This window comes from Gastrolobium bilobum, unplaced genomic scaffold (assembly GCF_033153095.1).
Source record: "Gastrolobium bilobum isolate Gb01-03AN ecotype WA unplaced genomic scaffold, APGP_CSIRO_Gbil_v1 utg57996, whole genome shotgun sequence".
NCBI classification, from domain to species: domain Eukaryota; kingdom Viridiplantae; phylum Streptophyta; class Magnoliopsida; order Fabales; family Fabaceae; genus Gastrolobium; species Gastrolobium bilobum.
In genome coordinates, this window is record NW_026896761.1 from 20,248 (window position 1) to 37,899 (window position 17,652).

At 37.4% G+C, this 17,652-nt stretch overlaps 2 protein-coding genes across 3 annotated transcripts; both read right to left on the reverse strand.

The window, feature by feature from the left end:
- Positions 1-6,957: 6,957 nt before the first annotated feature.
- Positions 6,958-11,819, reverse strand: LOC133301898 (potassium transporter 6-like). 2 transcript variants are annotated; one of them, XM_061501615.1, is made up of 10 exons: positions 11,518-11,819; positions 11,050-11,275; positions 10,708-10,950; positions 10,504-10,560; positions 10,349-10,399; positions 9,335-9,595; positions 9,141-9,193; positions 8,937-9,000; positions 8,598-8,852; positions 6,958-8,303 (listed from the first exon to the last, which is right to left on the reverse strand). In XM_061501615.1, exons 1-10 carry the CDS (start codon positions 11,551-11,553, stop codon positions 7,246-7,248), a joined length of 2,304 nt encoding a protein of 767 aa, XP_061357599.1. In that variant the 5' UTR covers positions 11,554-11,819; the 3' UTR covers positions 6,958-7,245. The 2 variants fall into 2 exon arrangements, with proteins under 2 accessions (XP_061357599.1, XP_061357598.1); XM_061501614.1 differs by having other exon boundaries at positions 8,937-9,054.
- A 1,589-nt stretch (positions 11,820-13,408) lies between these two features.
- LOC133301899 (NF-X1-type zinc finger protein NFXL1-like) lies at positions 13,409-16,624 on the reverse strand. Its single transcript, XM_061501616.1, has one exon. The coding sequence runs from the start codon at positions 16,622-16,624 to the stop codon at positions 13,409-13,411; it is 3,216 nt and encodes a 1,071-aa protein (XP_061357600.1).
- Between the last annotated feature and the right edge of the window lie 1,028 nt (positions 16,625-17,652).

The window sequence follows — 17,652 nt, forward strand, 5'->3', positions numbered from 1 at the left end:
TTGATAACACAACAAATGATAGAATAAAAAATTATTCCTATTAAGTATACATTTTTTCAGATCATCACTTTTCTTTCCATATGGTGTGGTGGTGGTGGTGGTGGTGGTGGCAGCGACGGCGGTGGTGGTTGTAGTAGTTGCACTGCGGCGATAGTGGTGGCGTCATGGTGGTGGTGGTGGAGGTGATGAAATCATGGTGGCGGCGGTGGCAATAGTGGTGATGGCATGGTAACAGCGACGACGGCGGTGGTAATGATGACGACGACAGTGGTAATGATGACAGCGACGGTGGTGGTAATGGTGGCATGTTGGTGATAGTGGTGTGGTGGTGGTGACGGTGATGGTAGTGGTGGTGGCGGTGACGTAGAGGTGATGGTGGTGACAGCAGTAGCCGCATCGATGGTGGTAATAATGGTGGCGATGGTGGTGGTGGTGGCAGTAGTGGTGATGAGGGTGATGGCATGGTGGCGGTGGTGGTGGTGACGATGGCGATGGCGTAGTGGTGGTGGCAGTGGCGGTGGCAATGGCGATGGCGTAGTGGTGGTGGCAGTGGCGGTGGCAATGGCATGATAATGGTAGTGGTGGCAGCGGCAATGGTGGTAATGGCGGCATAGTGGCGACGGCGGCGACGGTAGTGGTGGTGGTGGTGGTGACGGCAGTGGCCGCAACGATGGTGATGATGATGACATAGTGATGGCGGTGGCATGATAATGGTAGTGGTGGCGGCGACAGTGGTGGTAATGGTGGAGTGGTGGTGGTGACAACAGTGTCTACGACGATGGTGATGGAGATGACATGGTGGCGGCGGTGATGGTAGTAATGGTGGTGGCAGCAGCAGCGATGGCGGTAGTAGTGGTGGCGTGGTGGTGGTGGTGGTGGTGATGGTAGTGACTACGATGATAGTGGTGGTTGGTGACAGTGATAGTGATAATGGTGGTGGTGGTAGGACGATGGTTGTGGTGGTCGTGTCAGGTTGGTGGTGGCAGTGGTGATGATGGTAGTGGTGGAGAGTAATTGAGAGAGATAAGTGTTTCTCATTTTGTGCCCAAAAATAAAAAAGCAGAAATTTTTTGATTCTTTTTTCTGTTTCCCAGCACAAAGAATAAACCAATTCATCCCGAAAACAAGAAAATAAACCGATTTTACCAAATAAGTTTTCTATCAATTTTTGTTCTCAGGAACAAAAACTAAAATAAAAATTTCAAAAAGGTTGGGATTCACACCCTAAATATAAAATACTCGCACTACACAAGATGTAGTTTATTCTTTTAACACCTTTTACTCTGGTAGTGTTTGGTTGAAGGTTTATTTTAGGATTGATGGGAAAGTGTAGGTGGATATTGGAAAATACCACGTTTGGTTCAAGTTTTTTCAAGAAATACCAGGCAAATAGGATAGATGGGAAAATAACTTTTGTGTTGATTTTTGGATGAAATTCACTATTACAGAATACCACTTGAGATGTGGTATTTTGAGATGACTGGGGAAGTGAAAAAATAGGTGCAAAGTTTCTCCCGAACATAGATTTTGCATATTTAAATAAATTTCTCTGGTAATATTTGGGTCAACCAAACAACTTTTTTTACATTTTCCTATCAAACTCACTTTCCAACCATTTTCCTATCAATTACATTTCCCTAGTAAAATTTTTTTTCTCCCGAACCAAACACTAACTAAGCAACATCACTCTCCGTGTATTTGCTTGCACTTTCATTTTTATACACCACTCTCCCTACTATCTCTGTTCTAATTCTATCCGGTTTATATCTATCTACACTCATAGGTAGTGAGATTCGTAATACGTGAAATCATTTCTGCCCATGAAAAAATTATATTTATAAATTTTTTGTTAATAAATTCTTACAAATTATACCATATATTAAGAGTAGTACATTTCAGCATAAGGTGTACTACTCCTAGAATATAGTGTAGTTTGTAAAAAAGAAAATTACAAATATACCCCTCTCTAAATAGTAAATTAATAAATGTTTCTTGCGGGCATATATATGGTATAGTCAGGCTGCATGCTTGCGTTGTATTCATATTTCCTGTGAAATGCAGCTGTTGAATTCTAGCATACTGCTTTTTGGCATATATAGCTTAAGTCAAATATCTCTTGTGCAACAGTAGAATTAAGAAAGAAGAAGGATTTGAAGTTTTCTCTTGGATAGATACTAAACTAACAGTGTCACCCCAGAACCCACCACGTGGACTTTAATAATAATGCAGGCTAGGGGCGGGTTTAATTTCTGAGAATGGAAAACAAAGAAGAAAGACAAAAAGGAAGGAGTCTCTTCAAGTTATCTTAACTATTGGAATAGAACTGGAGTAGATCATAGCTGCCAATTAACGTTTTCTCTTGAAAAATTCGTGGGATTCGTAGAAATTCGGTAATACGTACGCCTCCTAAAAATAATAATTTAGAGAGGAATGTACTTGACTTAATTTGCTCCAACTTCAAGCATGCATACGATTTTCCAGGATATATAATACTGGGGCTATATCATCCATCGTATGTGTGTAATACATAATAAGAGTACGTCTCTAACTACAATTGATTGGTTTCCTCTTCCTTTATACCAAGATTGGGATGAGACTACTTATGTTTCTTATACTTTTTCGGCATGTTGCTTCTTTTCCATGTATCATGAGTCGCCATAAGGTACTTACACCTATATATTGAAGCCTAGCTAATCCACTCCTGTTGCCACATATTACACATGACATATAGCTAAAATAATTATATTATCACCAGCACGGTCTCAGGCTTTAACTTGCATATAATTATTTTATTGCCTTTTGAAAATTTGCAAAGATAAGGTCCAAACTCTACTCTCAGATTAGCTCTATAACTGACGCCAATTTATATTTGTTTTGTCTTATTTTTCCACAGTTCATCTCTTCCCAAGGATTCAGCTGGCCGTGAGAGTGACAAGCCTATACAATCACCTCCCTCGCATACTGGAAGTACCGCTCCACGTTGGTGATGGTGATGGTGATTATAATAATCCTAAGTCCTAACCAGTAAAATAAATAATTAAGGATTATCTTGGGGATAAAAATGATAAAATTGAATTAAGAATATCATTTTGAGAATATAGATATTTTTTGGGAAAAAAATATGAATAATAAAATTTACCAGGTAAAAATTCTACTATACAATTTTACTAAAAAAACTTAAAAATGAGATTATTATTGTAAAAATTAAAAATATGCCAAACAAATCATTTAGAACCAAGAAAATAATTATGGAAATTAATTGGGTCAAACTATAATTCTAATAAAGTTTGGAAAGTAAATTGCAATTATGTAAAATTTGGCCTAAATTCAATTAGGATGCGATAAAATAATTCTTTCAAGAATTTAAGGACATGGAAATTATATTTATTAAAGTGAGATTAAGTGGAAAAAATTAAGTTTTAGTGAGTAAAACCAATAGGATTCATTTTAGGTCAAAAAGTGAAAAATCAACAAAGTGTTAAAGGAAGATCGAATTCTTTTAATTTTCGGTCATTCCCTCTCTTCTTCCTTATAAACCGAAACTCCGTTGAAATGGTAACCAAGCTCTACAACCTTGCCAAATACTCACTTATATGCTTAGATTTCTTTATGAAAATTGTAGCTCTTTGTCTTGTGAGCCTAACCTAAGTCCTAGTTCTCATTGGGTGGCTGTTTTTGGAGAGTTCTCTTCCTTCTTCTCCAGCGATGTGGCACTATTCATAATGCAGAAAATGATCGTTTTCATGGTTTGGCTGTTGGAGAATCATCCTTAGCTTGTGGGGAACTCATTGAAGGCAAGAAACCTTGAATTTGATGGTTGATTTTTTAGATGTAATCTAGGTTTTATTGAGGTGTTTGGGGCTGAATGTTTCTGTCTAAAATCATAGGGTTATGATGTGTTTGTTGATAAATATTAGTTATTTGGTACATTGGAAGTAGAAAGAACTAGTAAATGCTAAAAGGAAAACTTGCGGACTTGATGGAAACTCCAAGAGCAATTCGGTCAAGAAGGGAAAAAGGATGAGGACCAAGTGTTTGAGGAAATGCCTAAGTGAGACATTGATAGTTGTTGGGTATTAAATTGATTGAAATGATTAGATATAAATGTGGAGTTGGAAAAAAATCATAAACCCAATTTCCTTTGCATTTTCGGCCTAGAGGAAATAACTAGGAATGATGATGTTTTGTTATGTTTTAAATGTGTATGGCTATGTCTTGTTAATGGTTATTGGTTGTTGAATTGGTGGATTGAATGCCTAAGCATGTGAAAAGGGTATATGAACCACTTTGAGGCCTATGTATGTCAAAAAGAATCTGATGAACCTAATTCTGAAAAGCAATAATGTATACTTGATAATTGATACACAATGATATGATGTGAACATAGAAAAGCATAAAAATATCTTGGTTTCTTTGTTGATGAGTCTCGGCCTTAGATTCAAAAAGATAGTAGAAATAAGTTTAAATTATTAAATGATCATGTTATGTAATTTGAGGGCCAAGTTAAGGTTGTGTGAACCATTGATTGTTAAGTTGAGAACATAAAAATCCTATGTCTCTAAAGGTTATTGTTGTGTCTTTGGGTTGTTTGAATAATGTCTAGGTCAAATGGACTATATTGAGATTAATGGATGAGCCTATGTGAAAATTGGAGTGTTTGAATCCTATAGGGACCTTTAGGTCACTAATTTGGAAATAACTTGTGAAACAAGTAATCCAAGTAAATAACTTACACGAGGGACTAGTGTTAGTCCTAGGGTATGTCTATTAGACATTGCCTAAGTCGATAAGTGAACTAATGAGCATTGAAAATTGAAAAAGAACATAGTGCCCCCTATGGTGTAGACCTCGGCCTATAGGGCTTTAAATGGGTTGGGAAACTTTGAAAATTGTAATTGTCACCTAGGAGGACTCTTGTACCATTTCTAGGGTAAATATATGTGAGGAAGCATGAAGTTGTTCGTTTATCAAGTAACCACCCCTTGGTAGTCCTATATGAAAGTTTTGAAGGATATTAGTAATGACTTGTGTTTGGAATTTAATTGGCATTTAAACTATGTAATGAATAATTTGAATTGAATTCCTACCCTAGGTCTATATCTAGAGATTTTGAGCTCGTGGGTCAAGCATTGGTGGAGGATTCTTGCTTTCTTGCAAAACAAGTAAGCGGTTGTGTAAGCTTCAAACGATAAGCTCTCTGTTTAAGGAATACTCATCTCTTTGTATGCTCCACCATGGTCAAGTGGGACTATGGTTGGATAATTGTATGATTATATTTCTAATACCTGGTATAGGTGCATTCATAGAGATATGTATGATAAGATGATATGATATGTTTGTGTGGTTCATGGTCATTGATGTGTGCGCGTTGACTAATTCCCTGGAGGATCTAAGCTCCTGGAGGTCACTGCGTACATGACTTGTGATTATTCCACTAGAGGAATTAAGCTCTCGGAGGTCACATATGTCTGATATGATATGATATGCTTTGTGTATGATGTATATGTTATGCTTTGTATTCGACCCTTCGTGCAGGAAGTGGGCTCAGGGACGGGGAATACTCTCTAAACCCTGAGCTTACTGAGATTTGTTATCTCATCCCTTTTGTGGACATGATTTCGGGTGTACCGACCGTGGGACAGCCTTCTCCGGCCAAGGAGGTACTCCAGGGATAGTTGAGCAACGACCCGTCATTAGATTGTCTTACCTTGAGTAGTTGGCCGTATTTTATATGATTATGTTCAGTATTTATTTTGGAGTCATGATGTCTGACCCACATTTTGTATATATATGATTATTTGTCAAGAATTATGTACATCTATTATTCAGGCATGTATATATATGATTATTCAGTTAGATGGTTGTGTTACATAGTATATGATAAGATATGTTGTGGCACGGAGTCAAGCATGCGCCTATGGATGGGTCTTATGTCCTTGTGTGGACTACTTATACATGCATATTCTGTACTGGACTTTTCTGATTGGTAGGAATTGTTTTAATGAGTGGGATTTATTCCCTTGATGGTCCAGTTTATAGAGGAGATGTTGTCTGTTTGACTCCGTCAGGGTGGATACTTGTTATCATGCTCTAATGGACATGGACCATTGCCTATGGTTTAAAGATTGATAAGTTAGGAAAAAGTTTTATGCTATGCAATACACCAAGTGAAAAAAAAGAGGAAAAGTTAATGTTAACAATGAAGTTTTAATTAAGTCTTCCGCTTATAAATGATAAATTATGCTGTGTTTTAGTACCATATATATGTTAACTAATCGGCTCGAGACGGGGACGATACAGTGATGATGAATGTCTATCCACAAACCACAGATGAATCTAGCACGTGCTAGCTACATCTATAATTATAAGTAATTACGAATAGACAAAGTCAGATGAAAGAACATTTGCCTGCTTGGTCCTGATATCTCAGTTTTCCCCTTGTAGTTTGGACCGTCAAATTAGCCTCTAGCTTTTAGTTTCTTGTGCTGGTGTTGGATCGCGCATCATAGTCTAAATGCTTGTGTAAAGGGTCAAAAAGATTGCTCGGATTCCCTGTCTTCCTTTGATATGTAAAAAGATCAAATGAAAGTATGGAAATTTGCTGGGTTTGATAATCTATTTTCATTCCGAATTTGGTGTCACAAATTAAGTTTATACTTTATAGGTGGCCTAAAGAGGATCGAACCTTTAATAATGTTATCATCCCCAGTTCTTACACATTGGGTTTAAGTCTTATACCTTTCAGCTCACCTTTGCATTTATCACACGGTACAAGGCAAGAAATAGTTGACCTTTTCTCCAAAACAAACCACCATGCAAAAATTTCTTTTTTTCTCCTTTATCCACAATTTGAGACAAAACCCTAAGAAAACGCAATGGAGGAAGGGAACAAGAAAGACAAAACGAGCAAGCAAAAAAGTAAAAGGAAAACAAAAATACATTGTAATGTAACGGATATATATCACATTTTATATGGCCAAAATGTCTCTATCATCTAAGGGGGACTATAAGACTCCGGTGATCTCTTTTTCTGGTGCAAGACTCCAAAACTCTTTTTTGTTTCCATTATATCTTGCATAGTTTGGGGTCTACAAGGAAGCAAAAATAAGAAATACTTCTACAGATAAGATGCTTTTTCTTTGCTTTGTGTACCTCACTTCTCTATTGGTGGTTCTTTCCAATTTTCTCAACTTTCATCTCCCCCTTGAATTTCTAAAACAGCAAAACTCCTATAATTTTTTCATGTTATATTGTACATACCATTCCAACTTCTACAAGAGCAGCATGAGGGATTTTAAGAGCCACTGGAGGTTCTCGACAATTTTTTTCACTAAAACGATAGGCCATGATTAAGAATTTCTTGAGGAAGTTAGAGCCATCACGCACCACTAAATGTGATTGGCCCAAGAAATAGGCACTACCACTCTCCCTGGCATCAATTAGCTCTAAGAGCTCCTTCCTGACAGAAGGCTGCATTTTAGGACTATTAGCAGGCAACATGAACCGAACTTTTTTTTTCTTGCTAGGACGACTAGTACTCTCCAAAGTATCACCTACTGGATTAATCTGACATTCATTGTTCACCATGCATGAGTCAAGTTCATCCAGGGGAACTAGAGCATTTCCATCTGGTGCTGAATTTCCAACAACAATCATTCTTTCATCTGGGGGAACCATGGATTCAATGTCACTCTGTTCAATGGAAATGAATTCCCCTATAGAACGAATAATCTGCTCCTCAAAATCACCCGTATCCCTGATATGATCACAATATCCACATCTGACAATGCAACGATAAATTTTATAATCTTTGGGCCCAATCCTACCTATGAGATACCTTTCGCTTTCTGGGATATAAGGCACCGGTATAGACTTGAAGGACACCAAGATCAACACTTGATGAAATGCAGGGAGATTAGTAATAAAATGCGAAAAGAAAGCTGGGATTCCTGCTACTATGTCTGTGTAAATGAAGCCAATTCCAGGTACCCTGGAAATGCCAAGGCCTGGACTAACTTCTATTAGCCAGTCAGTTGACACCTTGTTTTGCAAATCAAATTCGTACTTCTTCATAGTTCCATAATGCCATGAAAGCATGATTGTCATGGACACCGCCAAAAGGACAACTAGATACCAAGCTCCCTTGTGAAATTGTAAAAGACATGCTGAAAGATATGCAGCCTCAAGAAAGCCAAAACACAGAAAAAAGCACGCAGATACAATAAAATTTTTCTCCCAATACAAAGCAATGATTAGTGACATCAGACTAGTTGTCACAAGCATTCCACAAATTATAGCCAAACCTGCCAGACATTGTGAGCTTATATTATAATATTGTCATGAACATGCTAACTGAATATACAGATAATTGCCTTGATCTAGTAATACATATCATTCTTTTATCTGTCTCCCCTGTTTACCAACTCCTCATTTTCTTAAGAATTCTCTTCATGAATTAATGGCTCAAACTGCTATAATCCAATGCAAAAATGGGAGTTCTCAAGGGATTACTCGAAAGTCTACCAGACATGGGGAAAAAAACATAAATAATTCCTGTTGTCTAAGAGAAGAATGAGATGTAATTAACAGTGGCATACCTGTTGCATTGCCAATCTTTACAATGTCTCTGAAACCAACTGTGACAATGAGGCTGAAAATCATCAATAACCAGTTGACATCGGGGATGTAAATCTGCCCATGTATCGTTTTTGATGTGTGAACAACTTTTACTCTGGGAAAGCAATTTAATGCGAGGCACTGGTTAATGATGGAGAAACTCGCTGTTATGGTTGCTTGGCTTCCTACAGCTGAAGAAAGTAGGGATAATACTATGTACACATGTTTGCAATGACCTGTAGTCACCGTGCATCACTTTAGCAAAGTGAATTTGCAGGAAGAAAAATATCTACGAAATTAAGGCACTCGACCCAACTTACGTGGCATAGATTCACTAAGATGATTAAAATATTGAGCGTGCATATTTTGGGAGATATATGCAGCCTGACCAGCATAGCATAAAATAAGAAGCGGATAAATCAAGCATATAAATGTAATCTACAACAGACACATGATGCACAAGTTAGTAATGATTTCAATTACAATCAATACATTTTAATTACAGAACAAGTTATGCATTATACCTTAATTGATTTCTTGGAGAAATGGCCCAGGTCTGCAAACATTGCCTCTGATCCTGCAAAACGTAGAGCATCTTATGACATTAACCAAAACAATTTTAACAAGACAAAAATTCGCTTAGTTATGAATATTAATTACTTGGTGATAATTTCATAATTCTGAAGCTCTTTTTTGAAAAAAAAAAAAAAAAACCCACCCGCTACACATAAAATGACGCTCCCTAACAACCTCCATCTGCCAATGTTAATACTTGTGATGAATTTGAACATGTACACTGGGGATATTTTATTGATAATTTTTACATCCCAGTAGAAAACATTATACGTTCCCACCACACCAACAAACAACAGCCAAACAGCAATGATTGGAGCAAACATGAACCCAATTTTGCGTGTCCCGAAGTGCTGCAGCATGAACAGGCCAACCAATATAACACACGCAGTGGGAACAGGTACATCTGAAATATTGAAAAGCATTTCGGGTAGGATAACTGCAGGAGATAGCAATATATCTATTTTTTGGTTTACTTCATTAAAAAAATAAAAAAGATCTATTTGTCTCGTGTACAGACAAAGATAAGATAGTGGAGTCTACTATTTAAAAAATAAAATAAAATAGTAGACTCCATTACTTTGTGCAATACGAGATAATTATTTCCCAAAAATAAAACAATAATCAAGCGGAACTTCAACTTGCAAGTAATATACAACAAACTTGGAAAAAGTTTATCCCCATGGCAGATGCTTTCGTCTAAAATATCAGATATACAACAAATTAATAAAAATCAAACATCATTTGACATTCTTCATTCAGTAATCGCTCGGAAAGATATATCTGGGTCAAGTTAATTCCAACTCTAAACTGGAAACTTAAAATAGCATGAACTTGACATTTCTGGAAATCCATCAAATATAAATTGACTAACCACCAGTGTCAATTATAGAGATGCTAAATAGACTATGTTAAATACAGTTATATAAATTTAATATTAACCAATTTAAGAATGGGGAAAAGAAGAAAAAACGATGTGTCTATGGATACAAGATGATCCTGAACTAGGATGTACGGTGCTAAATCGCAAGTGAGAGTGAGCAGCCACAATAGGTTACCAGGAGCTATAATTTTTTATCCAAACATACCAATCACTTGACGCAACATAAAAGGGACGTTTGAAAGAACTTTATGAATCGAAAGCATTTATAGTACTTACATCTTTTGAGGGCCTCTGACACGGACTCCTGAGTATGTTGCGACTTGGAAACTGATTATAGACAACAAGGTAATCAAAAACATGTAGTATCAATTGATGATATGGCCTCTGAAAAAATTATGAATTCAATTTGTTGTCTCAGTACAAGCTCTTACACATGCGCGGCACCATATCTGACAAGGATCTCTGAACACCAGCTGAAGCTGATAACACTGGTAAGCAGCCAGAATATATATAAAGAAGTTATTGAAGATGAATCATTTAATCATCATAAGAGGAAAAATAATTACTAAATCTTACACATCACATCACATGCAATTACTTGTAAGAAAACTAAAATTGAAATCGGACTTGTGTACCTGAGAGTGCTGGAGTGAGCACTGCGTCACCAATTGTCATACAGGAACCAAAGAGGGCCAAGAACAATATTAGATAGTGACCGATCTTGTGTTTCTCAATGGCCCTTCGTGCTCTTGAATCAGTATTGATCTTAGAAGGACTTGTCTCCTCATAAAGCATAACTTCGTTGGTGCTTCTATCACATGGAAACAGGCCAACTTTTGCATTTCTACATAACAGCGAGTATAAAGCAAAAGTACCACCTAGAAAATTTTTCTATGAGAAGTTAATCTTAAAAGGCTTGATTACTTCAAAATTTATATGTAGTGATATGATAGGCGTTAACTGAATATAATAATTACCTTCTCCATTATCATCAGCTTTCAGCACTATAAAGGCATACTTGAGCAAAGAAATTATTGTCAGGGTCCAGAAAATGAAGGAGAAGATTTCATAAACCTCCTCCTGTGATGCAAGATCTTCCACGCGCATCGTCCCAAATACATATAAGGGTGCAGTGCTCAGTTGACCATAGACTATTCCAACAATTTGAAATGACAGAAGAACTGTTTGCTTCCATGTTTTCTTCTGAATAATAAGGGACACAGAGGAGAAAAATAAAAACAAAACAAAATACTAGATCCTTTTAACATCCATATCAAGAATCAACTGAAACTTCAAATAAAAACAGCAACAAGTTAAGTTCATTTTGCAGACGACAGATTAACAGTGAGGCACAAAATAAGCTAAATTCGATGGACACTAGTATTTCAAAATGAATACAACAGTGTTTGACCGTGCAAGAATTTCAGAAAAGCAATTAATGTTACCTTAACCTCATCATCATGATGCAGTGGAGAATTCATTAGGAGTCAGATCAAATTGTTAAGTCTGAGTGAAAAACAAAGTTATGAGAAAAAAGAAAATGAAGGAGCAGCGATTTAGGCAATGCTTGAGAGGATAGAGACGGAGCACACAAAGAAGATAACCTCTGTACTGTAGACCCTACAAAGTGTCAAAAATAGAAAGAAAGAAAAAAAGAGAGAGTAAAAGATCTCATCACATAGTGATCTTCACGTATGGTATGGTATCACATCTGTTCTGTAGACGGCTTATTATTGATCTCGTGATATGGTTCATTCCAATACACATCCAACGCTCTTTTTTTTTTTCTTTTTTTTAATTTTAATTTTTGCAGTATTTTATTATTTCATTTCAGGTAGTAGGGAGGGAATGCCGGAGTGATATTGACACCCAGATTTTCTCATACACAAACAGAGACAGAGAGAGTGCAAGTTCTACTTTCGGTCCACGCATTTAATATATCAAAATAAAAAAAATAGTCAAATAATATACACAAAACCACTCTGTGCGGAAGTGGTTTGGTTTGGTATCCGATATTGGATTTTATTTTAAAATTTGCGTGTATAAAAAAAACATATCATTAAAAAAATTAATACATTTTATTGTATTTTAAAAGCATTATGTGAAAAAGAACTTAGACTTGGGTTTAACAAAAAGTCATTTTATGATATCGAGATTTATGTATTATTAAAAAAATGTGCCATGCCTCATCATATTTTACGAGATTAATCACTTACTGGGAAAAATATACGGTGGTAAACGAAACAAAAAATACTTAAGAGAAATGTTTTTACAATATAATTTTGGGATTTATTATATTGTAAGAGATAATATATGCATAATACATAAAAGACGTGTGAGGTTCATATATATATATATATATATATATATATATTTGTCTCTTCTTCTCAAATGACCCTATATGACTCTCACATATTTTTATATGTGTTGAAGATAAAATTATTTATGATAAACATCAATTCTTATAATTTTTTAATGTCTTTTTTAGTTTGTGAAAAATAAAATATATTTTATGATTTTACAATGTACGCTGACAGTTCGCACGGGGATGCATTTGCACCAATCATAGCACCTTATAATAGCTTCTTTATTGTTTCTGTCAATCTTTCTTCTTCTTAATTACCAATTAAATGATTGACAATTCATATCACATGGTTTCCATACAAAAGATACAGAACTTCTTTCCTGTCTATTTTTGATAAAAAAAAAAAAAAAACTAACTGTTCTATGCATGTGGTGGGAACGACAGAAAATATAAACAATTAATGAACATGTGCTGCCTGTGGCTACCGCCAAAAAAATATGGAACGCCTGTAGGTTCTGAAACGGAAGCATTCTGTATAATTATTATAGTAACGTCAAAACTTAAAAGGTGTATATTTAATGATCTTGTACAAATTTAAAGATAAATATTTAATATTCCAAAGGCTATAAATTTTTTGTGAAAAAAAAAACCCAGCAAATATAAGAAAGGCATCCACTGAAAACTTGGCTACGGTAAAGGAAATTGAAATTGGCGATTTCTTGAGGGAATGTAAAAATATATAATTAAAATTTAAATCTTAATATCACTTTACGTTAAATATAAATAATCAAATTGTTTGATAACCATAATTTTCATATAATAATTAATAATATTGTTTAATAACCACCAAAATTCCTAAGATAATTCCTCTATCAGTATGAAAAATAACCTCAGAATACACCCACCCCCTCCAAAACAGAGAGAGAGAGAGAGAGTTGGGAGATCATACAATATCCGTCTCATTTGCAACAAAATAAAATGTAACATTAAAGAGGAAAGAAAAAAGTGTTCAGTTCTTGTCCATTCATTACTCATTCATAAGCCTTCTCCCAATCATCTACTACATCAGAAACTTCTGATGCAACAAAGTCTCCTCCATCCTGCCCTTCTAGATTTGAACCACTATCACGAGGCTCCAACATTTCGACGACACTACTTTCAAAGCGTTTAGTAGAAGCTTCAATTTTAACGGCTTCAACAGATGAACTCGAAGACAATTCTTGATCTAAGACACTCCAAGGATTTAATGAAGCGGGTATTGGGTCTTCTTTCTTCCTAATAGACGACGAATCGACATAAGCAAAACCAGGAGCCCACTCCTCATCACCCCAAGAATCTTCTCTCCAACCTGGCTCTCGAACAACACCCTTTTTCCACGGATTACCATTTAATACTGCCACTGCTCCTCCTTCTTTCATTATCCCAGCTCCTCCCCAAGCATTGGTAGCTGAAGATGCCACAGATGCCCCTCCATTAGGAACAAGCACAACAGCTCCCTGATAAACAGTTCCATGATCCAACCTTCTTGTTGCAGCTGCAGCTCGCGCAGGATCATTAAAAACAGCCAATGCATTTTTGTCATTTAACCAAACAAGTTCACACTCACCCCCAAATCTCAACACCAATGCACTAATATCTGCATCCCTTGGCAAATCTGAAAAGGAGACAACAAGCCGAGGGTCCATATCTACCAAAGGATCAAATGCAGGAGGAAGGGGAACATGCACAGTTGTAGTACCCTTAACTCCTAGCACACGAGCAGGGGCTCTTGATTTTGAGGTAACATGAACAACTATAAAATGCTTTGGCTCCCAACCAGCTGCGTTCACTGCAAGCTTCCATCTCTCAGCAATCACCCTCACTGCATCTCTCTTATCCTTTAGCATAGGACAGAAAACATGGACTTTTAGACCATGTGTAGTTCCTCTACTCTTGCCCAGCACTAAACATTTGCATCTCTCCTCAACAGATAAAACCCATTTAGGATCACGTCTTAACAGATCAGCAAGAAATTCAGAAGCAATAGAATTATCACCAAAATGGAGAGAATCCAGATTTGGAGGGGTAATCTCAAAAGCATCTGCAAGAATCCTTTTTCGCTCCAACTGAGCACACTCATCATTACACATCAGCTTTCTTTGTCCAAGGGGAATTTTTTTGACATTTGCATCCACTGATTGAAGCAGCACTGGCAACTTCTGAATATTGGAAGCTTCATGTATGGTATCAGCGTTATAATTAACACCACAAGGAACGTTAGCTGTTATTCTGCCACAAGAACAAGCAATTGTAACAGGGAATTCACATAGTATGTCTGGACATGGAGATGAAGGGTGACAAGGAGCTGTACATGTATGTCGGCAGTCTCTTTTTGGAGCACCACATGTTTGCCCACAAGAAGCTCGGAAACCATGCACAACATATGGATTATCACAAGGTGGGGGGTGACATGTTCTGCCACAAGCATGTAAACCACATTGTCTGGTCTTCCCACAGAGATTATTACATCTACTATGTTTTGAACCACAAGGTATGTTCCTAAGAACAACATGCCCACCAATACATTCTTTTGCTACAAGCACTGAACAAGGAGTGCAATCTCCAGAATGGCAGCTGTGGGAGGCTGGATGACCACAAGGTTGAGGAACTGAACATGGAAGCTGACATGAGGGAAGCGGTGTACCACAAGGCTGTGGAGGAGGGATTGAAGTCCTGCCACAAGCACATGTCAAATCAGTGAATATAGTTTCAAGACAAGGTGGACAATGACCACTATGACACGTGGATTCACAGCCATGCTGCCCGCACCTTAACTTCTTTCCACATGGCATGGAACAAAAGTGTGGATCCCAATCTGCATTTAGATTATTATTCGGATTAGAAAGTGGACAACAACGTTCACTACATCGATGCCTTCCACAATTCTTTTTATGCCCACAAGGCTTTTCACAAGTAAATTTCTCATTCTCCATCATTGCCTTGTAGCACTCCACAGTTCGGGAAGTTGAACCACATCGACACTTATGGGAGACTAGAACCAAACAAGGAGAACAATCCCCAGCATGGCATGCCTCTTCGCAATGATGCATGCCGCATGGAAGGGACTTACCACATACGTGTGAACAGGTAGGTATTGAGTCTAAACAACTCTGCCGTTCCTCCTCCAATCTAGTTTTCCCACAAAAGCATGTCTTAATCCGGCTTGGTAACAATTCACACTCCCCACAGCTGCCTGGATGACAAGTCTGAATACAGATATGATTACCACAACCAAGTTTCTTTCCACAATTGGAATCACAAGAAAAAACTCCACCTTCTGCTTTGATTTCACCCTTCACAGCCATGTCCCCACAAAGAATAACCTCCATCTTTTTACTGCAAAAGCAAGAGGCATTGATTGGAACCTGACAAGGATCACAAGGACCCAGATGACAGATTCGCTCACAACGATGACGGCCACATTCAAGAAGCTTTTCACAGTGCTGGCCACAAGTAATAACAGACTGGCGGTCAGAGCAACGAGTGGTAATATTTTTCTTCCCACAAGGACACAAACGTGGTGGGGCAAATGCTTTGCATGGAGGGCATGGACCCGGATGGCATTGCAAGACACAAACATGAGGGCAAAGATCATCCTTATTCCCTCCAGTAACCAAGAGCTCCTTCTCAAGAGGCTTTCCACATGGTTCTCCACAGGAATGTGGCGTGAGATACAAATCAGATGGTGGGTCTGGCCTCTTTCCACAGAAGCAAAGATACCTAGTCTCCTTGGATGATATGAGCTGCACAGACTGACAACCAGGGCACCGCCAATTAAACCCTTGATTCTTCTGTGCAGACAAATCATTGGAAACGGGTGCCCGAGACCACTTCTTTATGCAATTAAGGTGAAAGATAGAGTAGCAACTGGAGCAAGACCATATAGGTGCAGACCTCCGGACGGTGTCATAGCAAATCATGCATTCAACAACGCCTTTCATGAGCTTGTCCTGAATCTCTTGCAGCAGCTGAGGCAAGTCATGGTCTTTCAAATTCAATCCCTTCCCCACATGATTCATGGGAATAGGACGACTCATGTAACTCCTTCTATGCCGACTCGTTGGATTAGAGCTACCAGCATCACCATCCTTATATAACTGCCGGCCGGCATTGGTGGTGGAGACGGCGGTGGCTGTGGCTCTAGGAACCCATTCCTGACGAGGAACTTTGGACCTATCCTTCCGTTGGTCTAGCTCTTGTAAGCTCATCCTGCGTGGTGTGGTGTGATGTGATGTGATATGATGTCTCCCACACACTGTGAATGAAATGCCAAACCCTCAAATTGATTGTTCTCTCACTGACACATAAAAATTCAATTCAAAATATCAATAATAAGAATTGAAGATTGAAAAGGGAAATGTTAAGCAAATACACTCTCAAAACAACAAATTAATAATCGTATTCATAAACCATCCCTAAAAGTCAAAGAGACATACGCATAACATATATAATCTTCAATCAATTAACAGGTATCAACTTTCAAAACGAAATTTCCTCCGCAACCAAACACCAAATAAACGGACAATTATCTATAAGCAAACGTTTATCTCTCGAATTTATGAAGGAAGAAACTAAAAACAAATAAAAGAAATAGAATTGAGAGAAGAGAAATAAGGTGAAACCTGATTGGGAGGAACAAAACGAAAGTTATTGTGGTTGTGTATCTGAGTCCGAAACTTGGGGAATGAAATCGGGTCCGACCCGGAATCGGAAGCGGGTGAGGAAGAGAAGCGAAAGGAGAAGTGTTTATATACATTATCATATGATATGGTATTATGGTCATTTCTCATTGACTGCTTACAGCGCGCCAGCAGCCTACTTGGTCCTCAAGCAAAACATGTATGCGTGCTCCTCACTCCTTTTTTTTATTCTTTTTTCTTTTTTGTTATTATTTCATTTCTAACCGACTACATATGATATTCTCAACTTTTTAATTATCAAAAGAGAAAAGAAAACTCTAAAAAGATAATTTTTAAATATACCCACTTGCTCAAAATATAATATCAAACTGCCTGTTATCTAAGAGCTTTTTATGTAATTGAAATAGACATCATATCGCATATACAATGATCCTGAATCTTATAATAAATCCGTAATTATAACTAATAATTAATGTTGCATATATTTTTTTTTGGAAGGATATACTTACCACCAAAACAATTTATCATTTTTACAACCAACTTAATCACCGTTGATTTTCGTCAATCTAACGGTTATAATTTATTGGAAATTATTG

What these genes read in the sequence shown, in the direction of transcription:
- LOC133301898 (XM_061501614.1), bottom strand. Translation starts at nt 11,553, where the DNA reads ATGAATTCTCCACTGCATCATGATGATGAGGTTAAG. An exon ending in GTCAGAGGCCCTCAAAAGAT is followed by an intron (nt 9,596 to 10,348) that starts GTAAGTACTATA and finishes TCAATATTTCAG; the next exon opens with ATGTACCTGTTCCCACTGCG. An exon ending in TCTTAGTGAATCTATGCCAC is followed by an intron (nt 8,853 to 8,936) that starts GTAAGTTGGGTC and finishes CGGTGACTACAG; the next exon opens with GTCATTGCAAACATGTGTAC.
- LOC133301899 (XM_061501616.1), bottom strand. Translation starts at nt 16,624, where the DNA reads ATGAGCTTACAAGAGCTAGACCAACGGAAGGATAGGTCCAAAGTTCCT.